At 31.6% G+C, this 21116-nt stretch overlaps 1 protein-coding gene across 3 annotated transcripts in view; it reads right to left on the bottom strand.

The window, feature by feature from the left end:
• The window catches only part of LOC106458488 (glutamate receptor 1-like), a 134272-nt gene that overhangs the window by 23451 nt on the left and 89705 nt on the right, over nucleotides 1–21116 (bottom strand). For all 3 annotated transcript variants that reach the window (XM_022384721.1, XM_022384720.1, XM_022384722.1), the window contains exons 4-7: nucleotides 10262–10512; nucleotides 6539–6703; nucleotides 5575–5763; nucleotides 2451–2558 (exon numbers count right to left, since the gene is read on the bottom strand). In XM_022384721.1, coding sequence (XP_022240429.1) covers nucleotides 2451–2558; nucleotides 5575–5763; nucleotides 6539–6703; nucleotides 10262–10512 — 713 coding nt within the window. The remainder of the gene's footprint in view (nucleotides 1–2450; nucleotides 2559–5574; nucleotides 5764–6538; nucleotides 6704–10261; nucleotides 10513–21116) is intronic.

Raw genomic sequence — 21116 nt, 5'->3', positions numbered from 1 at the left:
TTAATTTTTGATTTATGTCTACTCGGCAATCTGAAAGTACGGGTAAGGAGTTTGTTTTTAATTTTTGATTTATGTCTACTCGGCAATCTGAAAGTACGGGTAAGGAGTTTGTTTTTAATTTTTGATTTATGTCTACTCGGCAATCTGAAAGTACGGGTAAGGAGTTTGTTTTTAATTTTTGATTTATGTCTACTCGGCAATCTGAAAGTACGGGTAAGGAGTTTGTTTTTAATTTTTGATTTATGTCTACTCGGCAATCTGAAAGTATGGGTAAGGAGTTTTTTTATTTATTTTTGATATATGTATAGATATATAAAAGGAAAACAACTTTCTTTTATTTATCATTTCTATATCGAGTAATAAAACGATGATACTTCCTTTATAAACATTTGGACACTTTGAGAGGTTACTGCAGGAACATGAATATCACCTTAAAGGGTGGAAAACTTTAACTTCACACACTTTAATAACTTATTGTTCTTAGTAAAAAGAGTCATATGTATTACTTTGGTATAACATTAAAAATAACTGTACCTATTATTTGGTAATTAACAGTTCTACTTAAATATTTACATTACTTACACAAATAAATGCTTGTGTAATCCTTCTGTATCCTATTTACATTTCTGAGTAATTCAAAGCGGCGTACAAATGTTATTGGAGTACGTTTCAACTTATAGATAACATAAGTAGTAAGCGTTAAAGGAGCGTATAATAAATACTTCTTATGTTTCTTCAGATAGTTTTTAAAGTCGAAAAGACGTAATTCGTTTTCACATAGGAAGTTCATTAAATGCATAAACTTAGATAATCATTTGTGGCATTAGACGTACTGTAAACTAGATGAATGAAAAGATGCAAGATAAAACATGAGTAACATTAGATGAAAAGTAAGATCGTTTAAAACAATAGAACCATTGGTTAGATAAGCTTATAATCATCGAGAGAAAAAATAACAAAACAAGAACTCCTCTCCTTAACTTGGCGAAATGTGCACTAATTGTGTACGAAAATAATTTAAATCATATATAGGAATTAGGCTCCATATATATATATATATGATTTAATACATGGGTTTCTTAGATGAGAGAACATTAAACATTTATAGCGGCATCCTGGAGAAATAGTTTTCCTTTCAGCTATTTGATTTATAAATATGTTAATGAATTAATATACCAAACTAGTTACTATACTGCCAAAACAATAATTATTGAGAGAACTTTTTGTTTTTTCATAAATTGGTGAAAAGGTATTTAAATCAGACTGAAACCTTCTGCCTAAAAACAACTAATGTCGTTTTGGTTGAAAGCTGAACTTTTAACACGTGACTAACGTAAATGGTAGATAATCTAAGTTCATGTATTTAGAATTATAAACTTATCATGTTTAAAACTTTATAAAGAAATAAGGGGGACATATTATATATCCTTATTTCTGGTATAATTTAAGTTCCGGAAATTAATGCTCTGTTTATGTTGCGGTTTAGCGCCATGATTTGTAATTGTCTCTTGGCCGAACCAGAAAATGGATGCAAATACAACCAAAGACCTTTCTTTTCGCTGACTTTTAGTGCTATTATTTATAAAGTCTCTCAGAAGATTGTTTGTTTATTTGTTTTGAATTTGACGCAAAGCTACACGAGGGATATCTGCGATAATTTAGCAGTGTAAGACTAGAGGGAAGGGAGCTAGTCATCGACAACTTTTGGGCTACTCTTTTACCAGCGAATAGTGGGATTGACCGTCACATTATAACGCCCCAACAGCTGTTGGATGGGACGGGGATTCGAACCCGTGTCCCTCAGATGGCGAGTAGAGTGCCCTAACCACCTGGCCCTAACGACCTTTTTGATTTGTGTTTAGAGCTGTTTTTTAACTAACGAAAATAATGCATGTAAGTACAGCTAATCAATTTCTGTGAAACGACAACGACCTTTCTTTTTTTTGGGTTTAGCGCTATGACTTGTAAATGTATGTTGACCGTGCACAAAATATGTGTGCATTTATAGTTAAGAAATTCAGATGTTTCTTTTCGCTGGTATGGTTTATAAAGGTCATATAATCAGACACTTTTCTGGCACTTAAGTGCATACATATAAGTGAAATACGCAGCAATTTAAGATCATTACACTGTTATTTCTGCTGCCTTCATGAGTGTCATAAAGTTGTTTGGTGAAAATAAAAATTTTGGAAACGCGTTTTACAAATCATCTTACTCTTGCTACTTGGAGCCAATTGAATATTTAAACTTACCCTGTAAGTTACCATAATTACCTCGCATTTTAGAAATTTCAATAAGGAAGGTTATTTCACTGACATTGTTAAGTTTGCTTTAAGTCGCTTATCTTAATTTACCTCATACTTGAACCATATCATTACTAATTGCCATTTCTACGTTTGTAACCAATAATTAATTACATCTTGAAGTATATTAATAAAATTACTTCATACCTTAACCATCTCACTGTTAAATGTCATTTCTACAACGTCGATCGTAAAGTTCTTTCTATAACCATTTCCATCGAAGACGATGTTTCCTGTTAATCCCGATAACCTTGTCTGTAAAAATGTTAAAGAGATTAACCATTTCCTTTAAATGTGATTAAAAAATGAAAAATACATATAAGAACTCTAATTAAATCTTTGTTTTAAATGACTAAACACTGCCTGAAAAATAGTTTAAACTAGTGTCTGGAGAATATACAGGTATGTATATATAAATATTACAACATCTGTTAAATTTATTTTTTAAATAAAAATCAATATAATAAATTGTACTGATATCCACAAAAACACAACAGAAAGCAGTGGTAAGAGGGTTTGCTTATAATGATAAAAATCGGGTTTTGATACCTGCGGTGGGCATATAAGTAAATGAGTTACCAAATTAGCTTATATTAGGCACCTACAAAGAAACTCGACGTTTTTTTACTAAATTAAGTTATTTTAGCATTTGTATAATTTAGTGCAAAGCTACACAAAAGTATCCTATGTTACTGTCGACCACGGTAAATCAAACCTCGAATATGAGCGCTGTAAGTCTATAAACCTATCTCCGACCAACTAGAAGATATTATTTTGGTAAATATTTTGTTATTTGTCAGGAACGCAATTTTACAGTTTAACATTATCAAACATACCTTACGGTGTGAAAATAAATAATTTAAATGGCTTCAGCCAACTTAGGAACAAATTATTTGTAAAAGTTTTTTTGAAGTTGTTCTTAATTCTCATTTGGTGGCGGATAGTGCTTTGGCATCTATACTTTTCATGTGATGAATTTTTTGATAGGCGAAAATATCTGTTGCTTTGATAAAAAATGAAGAAATATGGTTGAACATTGCGGAACAGTATGTTTTAAATACTCCAAAGAATTGGTTTATTTTTAGTTCAGTGTCATACATAATATTATTTTATTATACTTACATGATGAAAGCGTGATAGGACAAAAGCCATGACAACTAATGCATCTGAGGGACAAGGTTTATTAAGAGAGAATTAAAAAAAATCCTTTTGTATAAGTTCCAAAGTAATACTTGTTTGCAAGATTCGATTCTATAAGCCTATTTAAAATGAACTGCAATGTATTATTCTATAGCAATAGAGACTGATGTATCTAATTTTGTAGATATTTAATGGAATCTCCTTATATTAACGCAATATTATATCTTAGAAATATACATCTTAATTGTTATTTTAGTATAAAACTATAAGAAGTGAAAAAACAACATCATCAAACAGCCACGTATTAAGATTTTTCAATTTGTTGTACAATCATATATATATATATATATTCATGTATAGCATTTGGAGTGATTGAAAATAAGCTGGAATAACTGGAGACATCTAATAATATATTTTATGTTGTGATGTAAAACATAGAAATTGGTGAAACAATGATATTTTAGGACTATTATAGGTAGTAACGTGTGATTTTCCTCGTTACTATAATGTTTCAAAGGATATTGCACATTTATTTTAAATGTTTCGACTTGCATAAAACTTTCGTTGTAAAGTTCTGTGCTCGATAAATATTAATTATGAAATAATAAAGACAGCTGAAAAAAAAATGAAGCATGAAATTCCTTACAGACTCAGAAGTACGAAATTCCTGACCGACTCATATTCCTAACAACGTAAATGCCTATAACATCGATTGTGTCTAAGCTGCACTGTGGAAAATGTTGATTTCAAATATACAATAAAAAATCGAATAAATAAATTCATTTTAAAATAAATAATACGTGAATACGTGTTTTGCACACATACGAGAACAGCTGAGCATAATTAGTAAAATTTATTATATATTAGTATTTGTTTTTCATTTAATTCCTACTAGTGATGTGATTTGTAGTGTCAAATTCTAATATTAATACCATCGTTTGTCGTTTATGAAGCCTTTTTCGGTTTTTAGCATAAACATAAAACATGAGAAACAGTTAATTCTTAATACAGTCATGATGGTAGGATGAATTTTAACCATTTCTTTTGAATGTGATTAAAAATGCAAAATGCATATAAGAACTTGAATTAAATCTTTGTTTTAAATGATTAAACATTGATTGAGGTTTATTGAAGTCAGTGAAGTTTACGAAGAAGGAGTTTTCGACAGGTCAAAAATAGCAAATAAATCAATTTTTTTTACTTGTGACGTATGAAATAATTAAATTTGTTGTCACGCTACCCACTTAATTCACGAATTTAATTATCATTTGTATTTGATCCGTTACAGAGAGTATTCAGTTATATCTTATAAAACATGAGAAACAGTTAATCTTTAATACAGTCATGATGGTAGGATAACTTTTATGACGAAGAGGGCTCTGATGTACTTACCATGTTATTTTGCAGGAAATGTTTTTGTGTTAATTAAGCAGTTCAGTCGATAATTTGAGCGTTTTATGTAATTTGTTCGCTATGAAAGCTTTCACTTGGTCGAAGTAAATCGACTGAAATAAGCAATGAAAATTTGTTTGAAAACTAGACGACACACGAGACGCTTAATAACCAGGATGGGACTTGAAATGGTATTCAAATAACTAGCTTGTTATCGTTCATCGATTACTTGTTGTTATGTAAATACTGTTTGAGGATGAATACAAACTAATTACAGGAATAATATTGTTAAAAACACTAGCTTCAGTTCTGTAATGAGTGCAAAATTATTCTTTGAAAAATGCCACCACTGTTATCATCTCTTTGGAAATTTCTGAAGATAAAAATTAATTTTTTCAAGGTTAACTTGTTGAAAAAAAGTTGTTTGACATTTTGGGTAGTATTCAGACCTTTTCAGTGAACATTCAAATGAACCATGGTAATATAAACTGATAAACTAAGATTATGTATATAAAATAATGTTTAACCAATGAGCCTGAAGTTTTATTTCACTAACAAGTTATAAATATAATTATTTTATATATTTGGAAGACAATTTGTAACGTATGAAATAATTAAATTTGTTGTCACGCTACCCACTTAATTCACGAATTTAATTATCATTTGTATTTGATCAGTTACAGAGGGTATTCGGTTATTTTTTTATAAAACTGAAGTAGCTCATATGAAAAGCTAATACCTTTTTCAACTGAGATGTCAGTTTATATCCGTAATCCCAGGCTCTAATGTAAGAAGTGTCACAGACAGTCCCCTTACTTCCGTTCTTATAAACGCCAATATAGAAGTCCACTGGTGATGGGCCACGGATGATTTTGGATAAAGCACTCAAGATCACATTTACTCCATCATAGATCAAAGCTGCGTCTGACTAGAGAGGTTTATTGAGACATAACTCATAAAAACATCACTCATTGTAAGAATACAAGTTTATTGAAGTTTAAGATATTAGTAAAACAGAAAGGAGTTATCGACAGATCAAAAATAGCAAAGAAATCTTTTTTTTTACTTGTTTCTTTGATGTTTTATTTGTTTTTCTAGTTAAAGGGATTTAAAAAACACTTAAGAAACAAGACAGAAAAACCTTTAGGTAATCCTTCAATCCCTTCACAGGATATTTTCAACTTAAATATTGAAACAAAGTACTATAATACCAGTCTTACGATAAATGATTTTGTTGTGAATTTATAAAGTAACTTATTCGCAAACTGTAGGTTGGTTAATTTTAAAGTAAGTGACATTTAAACACAGTAGGCACAGATCCAGGGCTAATTTAACAAGTTAAATTCGAAATGGCGTTGGCTTGTCAACTTAACGATGACTTTTATCCCTTAGTATGACAGGACTAATTTACAATTTTTTCAAATTATGGCATTCTGTAATGTCAAGAAAAGGGATGAGTCACAGGCTACACAAGTATACTATGGTTTCCTATTTTGTTTTGCAATTATTCAAATCTTATTATTAATCAAAAACCTTTGTGTATTCCTTTGGCAAAAAAAAACATTTGGCAAAATGTTATTGTCAAGCTACCAACAACTGTTTGTAGAACTGCATGGAAAAATTCAGACAACTATTCACACTACAATCAAAATGCAATTAAAACATCCATTATTATATCGTAAATTCATGTTAAATATACGTACCCCAATATTCTTTAATCCAGCCCCTGGCCAGATAATAGGGTCTAGAAATTGCCATGATGCCATTAATTTTCTAAAGGAAGGACTGTTTGGTTTTAAGAGCCTCAGGCCTGTCACATTCATTGCACCAAACTCCAGAACTCTAGAATTCCAGTATTCATCGACGATCTGGAAGGAAAGTTGAATTGAATTTGAAGGTAGCAATAGAAATCTAGACACTAAAGGCAAAGCACAGGATGTGTGCTCTAGAAGCGTAAATAAAAAAAAACCAAAAAACATATGATTAAACAGGAAATTGAAGTAAATATCTACAAATCCTAGAAGGCACAAAAAATCTTGTTTACTTACATACTTTATTAAGTAAAAAAAAAGAAAGAAGACATGATAAATGATTATTACAACCGCAAGCGCAACTGGTAAAAACCATTAATATATTTAGTTTCTAGAGCTGGAAGTTGACTTTTTTTTGTATTTACCCGATATCGAACCCTATATCATTCACAGGCCAAGTGAATACTCTTACTTTTGAGTTAGGCGGGGCATGGCTAGGTGGTTAGGGCGCTCGACTCGCAATCTGAGGATCGTGGGTTCGAATCCCATGTCCCGCCAAACATGCTCGCTCTTTCAGCCGTCGGGACGTTATAACGTGACGGTCAATCCCACTATTGGCAGTCTTACACTGCTAACTCAGGGATGGCTAGTTCAAATAGCTCTCGTGTAGCTTTGCGCGAAATTCAAAAACAAACAAACAAACAAACAAACCTTTTGAATTAAAGAGTTAAATAACCCTGTAGCAACTACTTTTTATCTATTAAGGCTACCTAGCTATTATATTGAATATTTGTACTCCTGCAACACTTTCTCTTTCACAATAAAAAATATCACATTTGTTTAACAGCTTTTTCTTATCGTTCAAAAATTTGTGTATATGTGTTTGTATGCAGATACGCTCGTGGATTACGAACTTAAAAACAAAAATTGAAGTATTATTATGTTAGAAACACCGGTAGGTTTTATAGCTTGTAATATTAAAAAGTTTCAAATTGATGCAGTGCTCATAGAGAATTTCTCGATTAAGAAAGTTTCAAAAAATTGGATAAGTTTTACTGTGCCTCGTAAAACAGTATAATTTACCAGAAATATGGTAGTATACATGGCGAACTATTCATTAATTAGCATCCCTACTTGATGGTGAAACAGTATAATTTACCAGAAATATGGTAGTATACATGGCGAACTACTCATTAATTAGCATCCCTACTTGATGGTGAAACAGTATAATTTACCAGAAATATGGTAGGGTACATGGCGAACTATTCATTAATTAGTATCCCTACTTGGTGATCAAACCGTACATCGTCAGTTACCATTCTCACTCTGCCTATAAATTAATTATTCTTTAATATCATAATTTTCAGTCAGATCTATATTATTAATGAGATAAAATATTATTTAATAAGCTATACATTTACTCTGTTGTGTGTTTGTGGAAGTTCTGTTCTGGGTTTAAATATTGTCTTTTACACAACATACAAAAATAATATTTGTAAATACACTAGAAGTGCAAAAAGAGCAGCTAATCAGAAAATCCTGATCTGTACTCGTTGTCTTGTCTGATGACTCGTACATTTCATGAAAAGCGACTTCCAAGAACAAATTTTTTATCCCATGCAAGTGATCTAATAGCACACAGAAGAACAAATATTAGCTCACCAATCTCCCCTATCTTCTCTCTTCCCCCAACTGTTGCGTAACAGGAGTGAAATTATAAGCATGTGGTTATCATTCTATATAGGAAATTAATCTATGGGAAATTTAGAATTTTTACTTTTATATAGAGTATTGGAAAATAATTTTGAAAATGGTTAGGGAAAAGGGTATAAAAGGCAAATACTATAGAAATGCCACCCATTTATTGTGTGAATATATACTTCACAAGAGTTTTCACAAGTTGATACTTTAGTTGATGGACCATGGTTGAGTACACGTCTTATCAAAGACCGTACTATTAATACAGGAGTGAATATTACCCTGCTGTGAAAAAGCAGCCAAACCAGAATGTCGGAACTTAGCATCAAACCACAAACAGTGGAATGAGCATAGACAAAGACGTGGGCGCACAAGATTAAATTGTTTGACAATAATCGACGATCGTTTTTTTTTCTATGGCGAAGAAGAGAAAGGTATCATCTATAGTGCACATCTATGGTGAAGCTTGATGAGGTATGAGTACAAGTTTGGGGCTGTATCTCAACCATTCTGACTGCTAACAAACGTAACCCGATTCTGATCCATCATACCATTCCCTCAGGAACCCGATTCATAGTTTAAGGATGGATCTAACAGCAAGATAATGATACCAAGCACACATTAAATGTGGTGGAAAGCTATAGAAACGATAAAGAGACCGATAGAGCAATCACGATCATGTTTTGGCCTTCACACGGTCTTGAAATAAATGTTATTGTATTTGTATGTACTGTGTAAAAACTGAGGAGATGAAAAAGAAACTAAATAATTTGAGTGAATTGTAGAAGAATTTGGAATAATATTCCACAATCCTACTTTAACAAACTATATAGCAGCAGTGTAATTAAGTGCATTCGATTTTCTCTTGTATTTTCTGTGATAATAGTTTGTACCTTTTATGAATACAGAAACCAATTGTCACTACTCGTTTCTAAGGTACTATTTTTGACGTTTATCGCCAATGTATTTCCATATTTATTTCTCTTATTTGTTACCTATTACAATTTCGAATGGTCTGAGCTAAATGGTAATTTAAATTTAGTAGTTGAATATTTGCCACTATATCTCCAATTTATGATATTTGCCAACAAGATTGATACACACAGTTTTCTTTTTTCAAATACAAATACGTTTTAATATACAAACAATAACGCAATTTACAATAACAGTTATTACAAATAGTTATTACACACTTACAATCAATATAAAGTCTTCTTTCTAGTCTGGAACTTCCTTGATATCTTATCGAGGGTTCCCGATGAGCGAGTTGATGTATGTACGATTCGTTTAACGGGGTGCTAGCTAGCTTTGTCCTTCGTTATTCACCTGTCACACACGCCGAGTTTTTCACGATGAAGTTATATAATGTTTTCGTAAAAATACTAATGTTCGATGAGAATCTACTGAAGTGAAATGATTTGTAATGCTCGAAATTTATGAACTTTCCTGGTCAAATATCTGAAGTTTCCAGATTAATAAGCGTTAATCACAGTTATAGCTTACGAAGTTTATAGTACTCCAACTTCAGCAAACCAATAATAGATACTCCTTTTTTTTGGCGCGTCGCGTTGGTTATATTTATAGGCGTGTGGAGAGTTTCTAGAAAATTCAGATTACCTAACAATACAAAGCTACATTAAGCGTTTACATACATACATATATTGTTGATTCTTACGCTCGTGAATCTTCTACGACATTAGAGAATAGTTTTTACGAAAAAATGTTTATTAATAAGAAATTAAAAACAAAAACTTTACTATTTACTTGTGGATTTCAAACTATTATAAGAAATATATACACATATAAACATTCACAAATAGCTTATAACTTACATTACTGTACGTGATAAAACATTTGCCAAGTACCTACAATAAATTGTTAAATGATAACAAATATTTTGATAAATTTAATTTATTTTTTGCACTCGTAGTTTGCGAAGCTTAGGTAATGATCAACAAGTTGATACAAGAAACTCACCAAACTTGAAAGCAGAAAATGGTAATTTCTTCTCCCCATATAGATATCCCTTAGGTGATTTATGACAATATTGGTTGCCACTTCTGAAGTACAGTCCAGCAGCACGTGCTTCACACTATCTCGGTCATGTGCCTCCACAGAATGGAGGAAATCATTAGCGTCGGAAACGTTGGTGAATCTCTTCACCACGCTGAGTCGCATTTTATAGTTCCCTGTTGTCAACTGAATGATATTTTGGAGCCGAAGTAACCCTAATGTTGCAGATAAAAAGTCAATAAATGAGTAATAAACATTTATATTAACAGTATATGAATTTTAGTTTTTATCTCAATGATAACGATTATGAACACTTAGTTTAATGGGATTCTGATAATATGCTTTAACGGTGTATATCTCTCTTACTTTCGTTATTGTGTTACCATGGTGACTCATAAAAAACTGTATCAACTACTGAGTCATGCAAAGATGTGGATTAACCATTGTCGTGCCTTACCAAATGTATTTCATAATTAAATTGAAAATGTTAGGTTTATGTATTATTAAAACTTAATTCTGTACATCCTGATACATGTTCATATCAGATATTAATTATCTTCCGAACGTGACTCAGCGGTAAGTCTGAGAGCTTATAATGTTTAAAATTTGGTTTCGATACTCTCATTGGGCACAACATAGGCAGCCCAATGTATAGCTTTGTGCTTAATAGAAAAATATTTTTGTTCTAGCTTAGGTGTTTTTTGTGAGTTGTCTCCTTTTTTGTAAAATTTATTATCAGCTGCTCATTTTATTAGTCAAGTCTTCACATTCTTTGAATGCAACTGAAGAACCTTTTTTCAGCAAATAACATGTGATGGATTATTTTTGTTTTGGTTTCCAGTCATGGTCATATGCAAAATGAGAGCAAATTTCATAAGATAATACCACTGCTTTATCCAAGTTTTACGTAGTTCTTACAAGTAAATTCTTAATTTAATTAATTGTTCGAAAATTCGATGATAGATAAATAAAACTAAAATACTGCAAAACAGAATACATGAATGTAAGTTCTGGAATGTTTGAGAAACCGTTTTAAAATAGCAGGTACGAAAAACTGGAAATCGCATTAACGGTTTTTAGACTTCTGTTTTCACGTGTCTTTATTACCTTAAATTAAAACTATATATATATACCAGCTTTCCCTGGCGTAAAGCAGCGTAATCAACCTCTTTAATAACAAAGATGCCATTTTATGAAAAACTTATTTTAAATCTAAAACTATTTCTTCAAAGCTTAAGGTTTGCGATTTTTAAAGAAAACATTTTATCTCTTAAGTGTCTGAAATATTTAAGACTTTTGGTTTCGTGTTATTAATTTTGTAGCTTACCTTTTTATGCACTTTTCTCAGGAAGAATTTCTCATCTTTGCTCATCTTAAGAATTAATACACCTGTTTTTGTTTACTGACATAATTCACACTTGTAACAAATTTAGTAATTTTATAATATTTTTTGTTATCTACGTTGAAGTGTTTTCAGAATATCACATAAAAAAACACAATAAATGCTAGTAAATTTGGAAATTTCATATTAGTAATATAAGTGTTTTTAAATGATTAATTGGATCATCCAGAATTTTGATAATAATTTAAATAAATGTTGATTTAGAAAGTTTAAGAAACTTAAAAAATCGTCTAATATGATCATGGTATTATTGATAATAATATATATTGTTCTTGTTATTCTAATATCATATATCAGTTACAGGAATTTATAATTGCAAACAATTGACGCTTGGTAAAGTGAGATTTATCTTTTAACTTTTAGAGCGTTGGTTGTCTCTGTGGTAAAACTCTGGATTTGGGAGCTAATGAGATAAGCTCGAATCCGTACAAGTAATAGTTTAATGGAAGAGGGTTATTGTTTTACTTCTGGTCAGTAGTTCAAAATTAGGAACTGTCGCAAGACAACCTTAATAGCCTTGGCACAAATACTTTTGAATTTTATATAGAATTTTATTATTTATATTCACCATAAAAATTATGCTAACCTACAGATATTTCTTTTTATATCAGTCTTATTTATTAGCCCATTATGAATTTAAAATCAAAGGTAATAATCTAATAAATGTGCACAGTAAAATATCTTTAGTCTAGCGTGAAATTTGTTCACGAATTTAAAACCATTAGTTTGTTTTTCTACTTTACAGCGTTTAGCATCGTATTCCTCAATCTGACAGTATTTTAAGATTTTAATAAATTTAAAATTGAAATTGAATATGAACTATTGGGAGAAAAACAATTACTTTTGTCGACTATACTATTTAATTAAATTCGAATAATATAGCGTGTCATATATCACAAACTACATGGCAGAGGAGGAAGATGAAATTGCACAAGGATATTAAGAATATCAAGCGGATATAAATGTCTAAGTTGTCACATATTGCTTTCAGGGTCGTCTTTGTGGTTTATTTCCCATGGGTATAAATGTACTTGTAGATCGTAGTGCAGCTCATTCAGCCAACATGAAAATGACAAGTGTGCAGGGAGGAGAAACGTTATCACACCAAAAGATGCAATATCGAGGCATCTTTCAAGGAATATTGTAGAGTGTGTAACATCTATAAAGGGCCTTGTCCGAGTTCTGCTGGTCATATGTGCATAGAAAACAAATCTTTGAGGAGGCAGATTGCACTTGTGAAAAGCCATGTACTGGTAGACTACCGACATCTGTGATACTATCGCTGAGGTCAGCCATGTCATACCAGAACAGGCCAGCGTAAGTGCACATGGGCGCAGCAGTGTACGTTATGTCGTCCGTCATCTGGATCTTCTAATTACAACTATTCTTAAGGCTCTTCTGTACACTTTGAGAATCTCTCATTACATCATGTTCAAGTACTTAAGGAGGTGGATTTAACCCAACGGTTTTTTGTGTTTTCATTTGTGGAACTCAATGATCTGCCAATATCTTATGGACTGATGAAGCACATTCCACCCATTATGGAAATGTCAACAAGCGCAACTACATTATATGGTCGGGACTAATCCACATGTAAAATTTCCTATACATCCCCATGATATTCGAGTGGTAGTGTGGTATAGTTTCACAGATGGTTTTGTTATTGGACCAGACTTTCTGAGAAACCATCAGGACATGGACTGTAAACCTGTACAGTCAAAGCTGCACGGTACCATGCAATTCTCACATGTGATTCCTATGCTTCAGCAAAGAATCATGTGATAAACACTACGGTTTTCAAGCAGGATGGCGCCTCTCTGCATATTGGTAACCAGATGAAACACGTCTTGTAGGAGTACTTTCGGGACAAAATCAATACATGTCACTTTCCTTGTAGATGGTCACCTCGTTTATCGAACCTAACACCAGCCAATTTCTGGTTGTGTGGGTACCTGAAGTCACACGTGTGCCGTGGGAATACTCGTACAGTTCTAGACCTTAAGAATGCAATTGTCCGTGAAATGGCCAGCATATCAAATGAGATGAGTGTTTTTGCTGTAATATTTGTTGTCATTCTGGACGCTGGAGAAGCAGACTTTGAACAGATATTGTAATTGATCAGACATTATGTCATAGTGTCTCGCCTCTTGGCAATATGGGACAACTATAAGCATTTGTTATCCGCATGATACCCTTGACATCCCTGGGCAATTGCACCTTACTATGTCATACCGTTTGTGAGATATGATGCACTGGACTGCGAAACCTTTTTTTTTTATAATAAATCACCCTGTAGATATATATGTATAGTCTACATATCAATAATTTAGAAGTAATACTAAATAGGACAGTTGAAATATTATTTAGAATTGTGTAAATGTTTGCTTGTCTTTTAGAATTTCTCGCAAAGCTACACAAGGAATATCGGCACATAGTCATCCCTAAATTTGGAGATAAACGACTAAATTGGAAGCAGCCACTCAACAGCATTCACCTTTAACTCTTAGGCTAGTCTTGTCTGACTGGGTAATTGAACTTGACTCTCAATGTCATAGCTTTCCTACAGCCCTAAAGTGTGGAACGAATTTTTGAAGCAACAGGATGCAAACCATGAAGTCAAATTCATAGTCCGGGCACGATATTTACTAAGCGACGTTCGGTCCGGTGTAACTAACTATTCGTGAATTATATAAAACCTATTTTATTAAATCTAAATTAAATTATAACCCCATTATAATTAAAAGAAGGAACTAGCTGAAAAATGAACGGTTTAAAGTTTTCTGGTTTCACAATTAATGCCAAACCGTTTCTTCAACATCACAATAATTTCGAACTTTAATTACTCCAACATTAAAGTCAAGACATGCAAAATGCGTTAATACGTATAAATGATGATGTACGTAGAGTAAAATCTATTATTGAACATTTTTTCGAAGTCGATGATATTAGTTTCTTTTCGAACAGAACACACAGTTATTTTAACTGAAATGGTTTTGTTTTTATAATCTGCTTTTTCTCTTGAATCTTAGTTTATCCACATTTAAGCTCAAAACTTCAGTTATTTTCATTCATACATTACTACCATTTATAGTTTCACCAAACTCTGTTTTGATTTCAGTGATAACATTTCTCTCTCACTCTTCAAACCTACATGAATATTATTATTACCGGCCATTTTACATTCATTGTATGGTTTCTGTTATCACAGTTTCTCTGTTTATGTGGAGTAGAACTATGGGAAAACCTAAAATCGTAATTGCATTTTAATAAACCAGCAAGTGTGAACTGCATAACATATTCAACTTCAGAGTACAGTTACAAAAACTAACTTACTATTCATAGGGTGATTAGTTCCATCAACTGTAGAAACAAAAAGTGGAACTGGTTTCGCAGGGCTAAAAAAATCGCAATACTGTCGTCTAAATGACTGGCAATCTACTTCCAGTTCTTTTAAGACTATTTTGATACCGTAGCAGGTTCGTCAACTCACGGTAGAAATACGAATTCGTGATTGTTGTTTTTACAGTGTTGATTTTTTCATTTTAAGACAACAAACGAGTAAGTGACTTTAATTTATTGAAACAACTGTTAAAGATTTATTATAATTTATGTTGCTACTCTCGCGACTTTCTAAAATAATCACTGACATTAATTGTGTAAATTGACTGAATATTACAAAAGATATTTAATTATAAAGCATATTACATAAACAAAGTATTAATATAAAAAGGTATATTCGTCATAACTGATATTGGAGTAATGATAAAACTAAATATCTATCTACCTGCCCCCAGTGGCACAACAGTAAATCTCAAGACTTATTAGTTCTCAAAACCGGGTTTCAGTACACGGGATAGTCTATTTTGTAGCTTTTGCTTAATAAAAAAAACAAACTTTCTACTTAAATCAGCTCTATAATATAACCTTATAGTCGGTTCGAGTACAGTACAAAGGCTCAAAATATAAATGCTCAATCTAATTTAATAAACGTTTTTTTTCTATATATTTCATAGATTGCGTATTTTTGGAGGTATATATTTTTGTTTAGGGATAAATTAGACCTCTTTCAAAAATATGAATATCTGATTTTTTCAGAAGTTCTAATCCTGTAGTTTTGCAATAAATTTTCAAGTGCACAGTTTAAAAAGATTAGGTTTACACATGAGGTTTAGCATGCATAATTAATCACCGTCTTTAATCTTCATGAAAACACTGTTCTACTGTCACTTCTAAGTAACGGAAAAGTTAAAAGTAAAGAATGCATCATTATCATATTTCGGTTTATAGCAAATATTTTTATCACAAATTCATGAGCGTGAATTAATATACCCTGACATTACATTTAAATATTAGTAATAAGAAATGGGTAACTTTGAGGTTTACAAAATAATACTAGAGCAGGATAACCTGTGGGAAGCAACAATGCTGAAATCTGCAAGAATATATATAAATATATTGCATGGCTGCATGCGAAATTGCTTGCAAAAGGTAAACGATCACGTGTGGTTATCAAGCACTCTTCAAGCTTACGCTCTTGTTTTTTATTTTTGAACGAAATGAAGGTTTGTCGTCCAAAACTTCTAAGGCAGGTGCAGTTCACAGAAGTATTCAATCAAGTGATACTGTAAAATCTAGATCAACACTATCTGTGATTAAAATAAGAGAAGTTACGACCTAACAGTTACAACATTCCATTCCCATCACTAACTACAAAGGTTACAAATACCACTACATTCTACTAGGAATCTAAAATTTTAGTTTTAACAACTGGTAAATTCCACGGAGACTTAAACGAGTCTGAGAATAAGCCTTTTGTGGTTCAGCAATTTCGTTGATGACTATGCAAGATCCAAATGTATTTTTGTCATTGGTGTGAAGGTTACGAGTATTTTTTTTAAATATCACACGCAAGTTATTTTACGTTTTTTTTTGTGTGTGACGAAATATATTTATTTATATAACACAAATCCAATGAACTCGTAGAATTTAAAAAATCAGAACTTGAAGGCATTAAAGAGAAAGAAACCTAAAAACATTAAATTGATAAGTTCTTCAAAAGTTTAAGGCAACTATATAAAGTTTAATCCGGGATCCTAGGTCTTTTGGGCGATACGCCATAAAATAAAGCTGTTTCTGCCAAATATTTGTGTTGAAACACATTCAATCAGCACTAAACAAAAATAGTTTTGGGAAAAGGGATCGACTACTTACAATGTTGTCAGAATTTACAACAAACACGTGGGTTAAACAGTTATGGTTAATGTTTAGGTTCTCTTCTGCACAGATTTACTTGGTGTGCAATGAAAGGCTTTATTTTATGGTCCGTATAGACTACTTGCCTACGAACGTAAACCACCTAGCAGAGTACATCAGCTACGAGGATGTGCGGGGCAGCATGCTTAGAGAGATGTTGTAAGGCTTATGAACAACGTAACCATTTCATTCGGTGAATCTATAATAAAATACTTTGAGATGTTACGAATCAACAGTACAATAAAATTTAATTATAAACCACTTGGTCATCAAAATGAATGCCAACATTTCACTGGCTACAGTCTAGCAAATTCAGTCATATTCAGCTGTAAATAAATTGTAATTTGTTGGCCAGGTTCTTATAAACATTTTAGTGGTGACAAACGTAAAATTTTACTATGATTGTAATTTCTTTTCAAATACTTTACGATTTTATTTCTTCATCAAGAAAACATTCACTTAATTTTTGGTTTAAAACAAGAAAACATGAAAGTGTTTTGGTTCATATTGTACTATTCTAGTCAGTTTTGTTAAGTTTAGTTTGACATTGTTGAACAATGTACAATATTTTGTTTAATTACTGTACGAGGATTTATCCGATATATTTTTTGATAGTTAATATATAACGTAAATATCAGCTGTTAGCTTGAGTACCAATAAATATATAGATATATTTGTAAACGGTCTTAGTTTCATTTTAAATTCATGAAGCACTATATAAAATCAAACATTATTCATTACTTGCTAATAGGAAACCTTATAAAATCTAGTAAACTTTCAACTATTTCATAAGTAAATTCACCTTATTTTGTGTTTTATTTTTAGAAATAACTTGTAAGGCTGCAGTTTTTCAGAAGTTTCTGTTCTATGTATAGTTAGTTTTATACGCAAACATTTAAATAAGAAAGTTGTTTTAAAGAAATAATATATGAAAAGGTACAATAGGAAAATACAGAACATTAAACAAAATTAATGCATTTATCACAAAAAAAAGAGTAACGATAAGAGAATCGCGATCAAGTTCAGTTAATGAGGTGAATATAATAGATAATGAAAGAATAATCTTCTTTAGATATCTGACAATATAAAGCCAAAGGAAATGACTATGCCTCAAGGATTCAGACCAATCATTTCAAACGGTGTCGTCTACAGTGACTACATCTTATTTTTTTGTATTTCAGTATTTTGCGCAAAACTACACAAAGGACTAACTGTAAATAACCATTCTTATTTTTCTTATTTTTTTTTACCTTACTAACTCGGGGAAGGCGGCTACTCAACAGTAAGGGCAGACAGCTCTTCAGATACTTTTTTGACTTAATAATAGGATTTGTTCACAGCCTCAAAGCGCGAATTTGTGGCATCAGACCGAGAACAATGAACCCTCGGATTCATAGTCCGAACACGCTAACCACTAGGCTACACCAGGCCCGTGGCTAAATCTGTTTACAAATTATACATTTGTTTTATGCTTCATTTTCATTCACAAGAACAACAAATATGCCATTTGTAATTTTTTTTAATCGAAAATTATATCCTTTGTTGTTACACATTCTTATAAAATGTGTAATGTTAACACTATAAACTATAACACTTAGTCTTACAATATGAACCTTATTTTATTTCTTGTAATATAGTGGTTATATTTTATCAAAACGACTTTGTGTTTGTTTGACAAATTTAACGCAAAGCTGCTCGAAGGTTATCTGAGATAGCTGTTTCTAATTGTACAGAAGATAGACTACAAAGAATAGAGCGAGTCAAAACAACTAAATTCAAACTTTTAGACTATCCTTTACCAACGAATAGTGTAATTAACTTTCACATTGTAATAACTGAAAGGGCTAGCATGTTCAGTGACAGGAATCAAACTCACGAACCTCAAATTATGAGTCTTGTTATCTTACCACGAGAACATCCCAGTCTTAACAACTTTATGATTAACTTAAATGTTTTTATTGATTAAAGAAGTATAATGTTGTTTATGAAGGTCAACATACATTAACAAGGAAAGTGAGATGAGTAAAGTTCAGGAAACTGCTACGTTAAAAATAAGTAAAAACAGTGTTTTTAAAACAATTTGAAAATATAGTTTGAGTTGTTTCTGCCTGAAAATCTCCTATAAAGAGACTACTGGTTGAATCTTTTAAAATTCTTATTACACTTTTAGCATAAGTTGTTCCTCATTTATGGTCACTGTTTTCCAGTCTATTATTTTGTAATACAAACGTATAGTAACTCATTGATGCAACACGGAGTAACTCTATCTGGACTATATTAATACGGAGCAAAACTGAGATTTTTTTTTTTAATGGGCGAATAATCGGATAGGAGATAAGGCTGAATGTTTTACTATGTTTGGTATATCGTTCTATACGAGATGCATTTATCATCAAACATGCTGATAGTAAATATATGTTTGCAATAGCGCTCCCTCTTTACTTTGGAAGAATTTCGTCATGCAGTCATTTAGATGAAGTATAAAAGTAAACCAAAACATTCATACTTATGATGGATGAAATTCATTGTGAAGATTGTACAAAATCATCTAGACTGTTTTGAATCATCATTTGTACAAAATCAGTCAGGCTATTTTGAATTATAGTTTATGAAGACTGTACAAAAACAGCCAGGCCATTTTGAGTTATAATTTGTGAAGCCTGTACAAAATCAGCTAGACTATTTTGAGTTACAATCTGCGAAGACTGTACCCAGACTATTTTGAATTATAATTTATGAAGACTGCACGAAAACAGCCAGATTATTTTGAGTTACGGTATTCCGTAGGAAGAGAAGGCGACTTATACCATTTGTCAGAAATAAAGTACAATATACATGAATATTCATATAGTTTACGTGTGTTTGTGGGATGTGGAGTGAAACACGTTTCTAATTTTTATGTCCATAGACACTTCTAATAAAGCCTGTTGATCAAAAGTCAATCTCCTAAACATATAACTATCAATGCACAAATTCAATGAAAGCTAATGTATAGTATTTTACAAACAACTAACTTAAGGTTTTGTTTGCTGGTATTGAATTATATTTTCTTTATCTATATATATATATTTCCTGAAGTCTAAGAAAGAGAAATTTCACTAATGTTAGCAATAAATGTGAAAATATTTGACTTATTTTTCCGTACGATACTGTTGAGATATAATCACTTTCTTAAACGTTTCATTTCACTAGTACGACCAATGTGTACTGTAATTCTGGCAGAGGCGGGCCTTTCTGTACTTATTTTTTTTGTTCGTTGATAATACCTATCTCTGATTACTGTCACTTACGACTAGGTGACCCCAAGAAGACACACCGTTTATAAGTTAGTCATTTTAACACATTGAGCTATTTCATATTAACTATTAATACCAAAATTTTAAAAGTTAAATTAAACGATTTCTAAACACGTTATTAGTAGTTGGTCTTCAGAATGAAAATATTACAAGCCAAGTATTCGGAGAACCTATCATATACAGTTTCATACAGAGACATCATAATCATAAATTTAATCAGTTACGCCATAAACACATACTCTGTCTTTTGTTTTGCTTTTCGGTTATATGAGAGAGATTAAAGAAATTAATCTGGTTATGAGTTCTAGAAAATTATATGATACTAGTGTATATACTTGTAATTGTCACAACGGTCGTGATATTTCCTAGGTTCATACGGATCACTTATAAAACGTAGGTACTAAAACCACAAGAAAACGTTACAGTCGTGATCGAACGCTTCTTGCAATGCCCTAGGACATAGTAGGGTGGCTTTCGGATACGATAATATATTTGGACTAATCGTTAAGCTTTGCTAGAGAAATCCCCTGTCTTCCATAATGATCCATTTAGTTTTTTATTCTTCCATTAATTTCTTTTTGTCAGCAGTAAAAGCAGCTTTCTTGGTAAAGTTCATAAATCAGTACGGTTTTATCACCTTCAATCTCTGTTAGACAGTTTTTGTTTCCTTAAGAGAAAATACATGTAAAACAAAACTAGCAGAAAAAAAAAGAAAAGGGATAAAAAAAAATGTCACAAATATATTAGTCTGAAACCTGAGATGTTGAATTTTTAAAACAGAATGATGAAAATAAATAAATTATATATATATAGTTCTACTAATCAACAAAACTGTCTAACTACAAACAATTTTTCATTGTTTTTTTTT

This window comes from Limulus polyphemus, unplaced genomic scaffold (assembly GCF_000517525.1).
Source record: "Limulus polyphemus unplaced genomic scaffold, Limulus_polyphemus-2.1.2 Scaffold473, whole genome shotgun sequence".
Taxonomy (NCBI): domain Eukaryota; kingdom Metazoa; phylum Arthropoda; class Merostomata; order Xiphosura; family Limulidae; genus Limulus; species Limulus polyphemus.
Note: the sequence above shows the minus strand (reverse complement) of the source record. Positions and strands in the feature narration are given on the sequence as shown.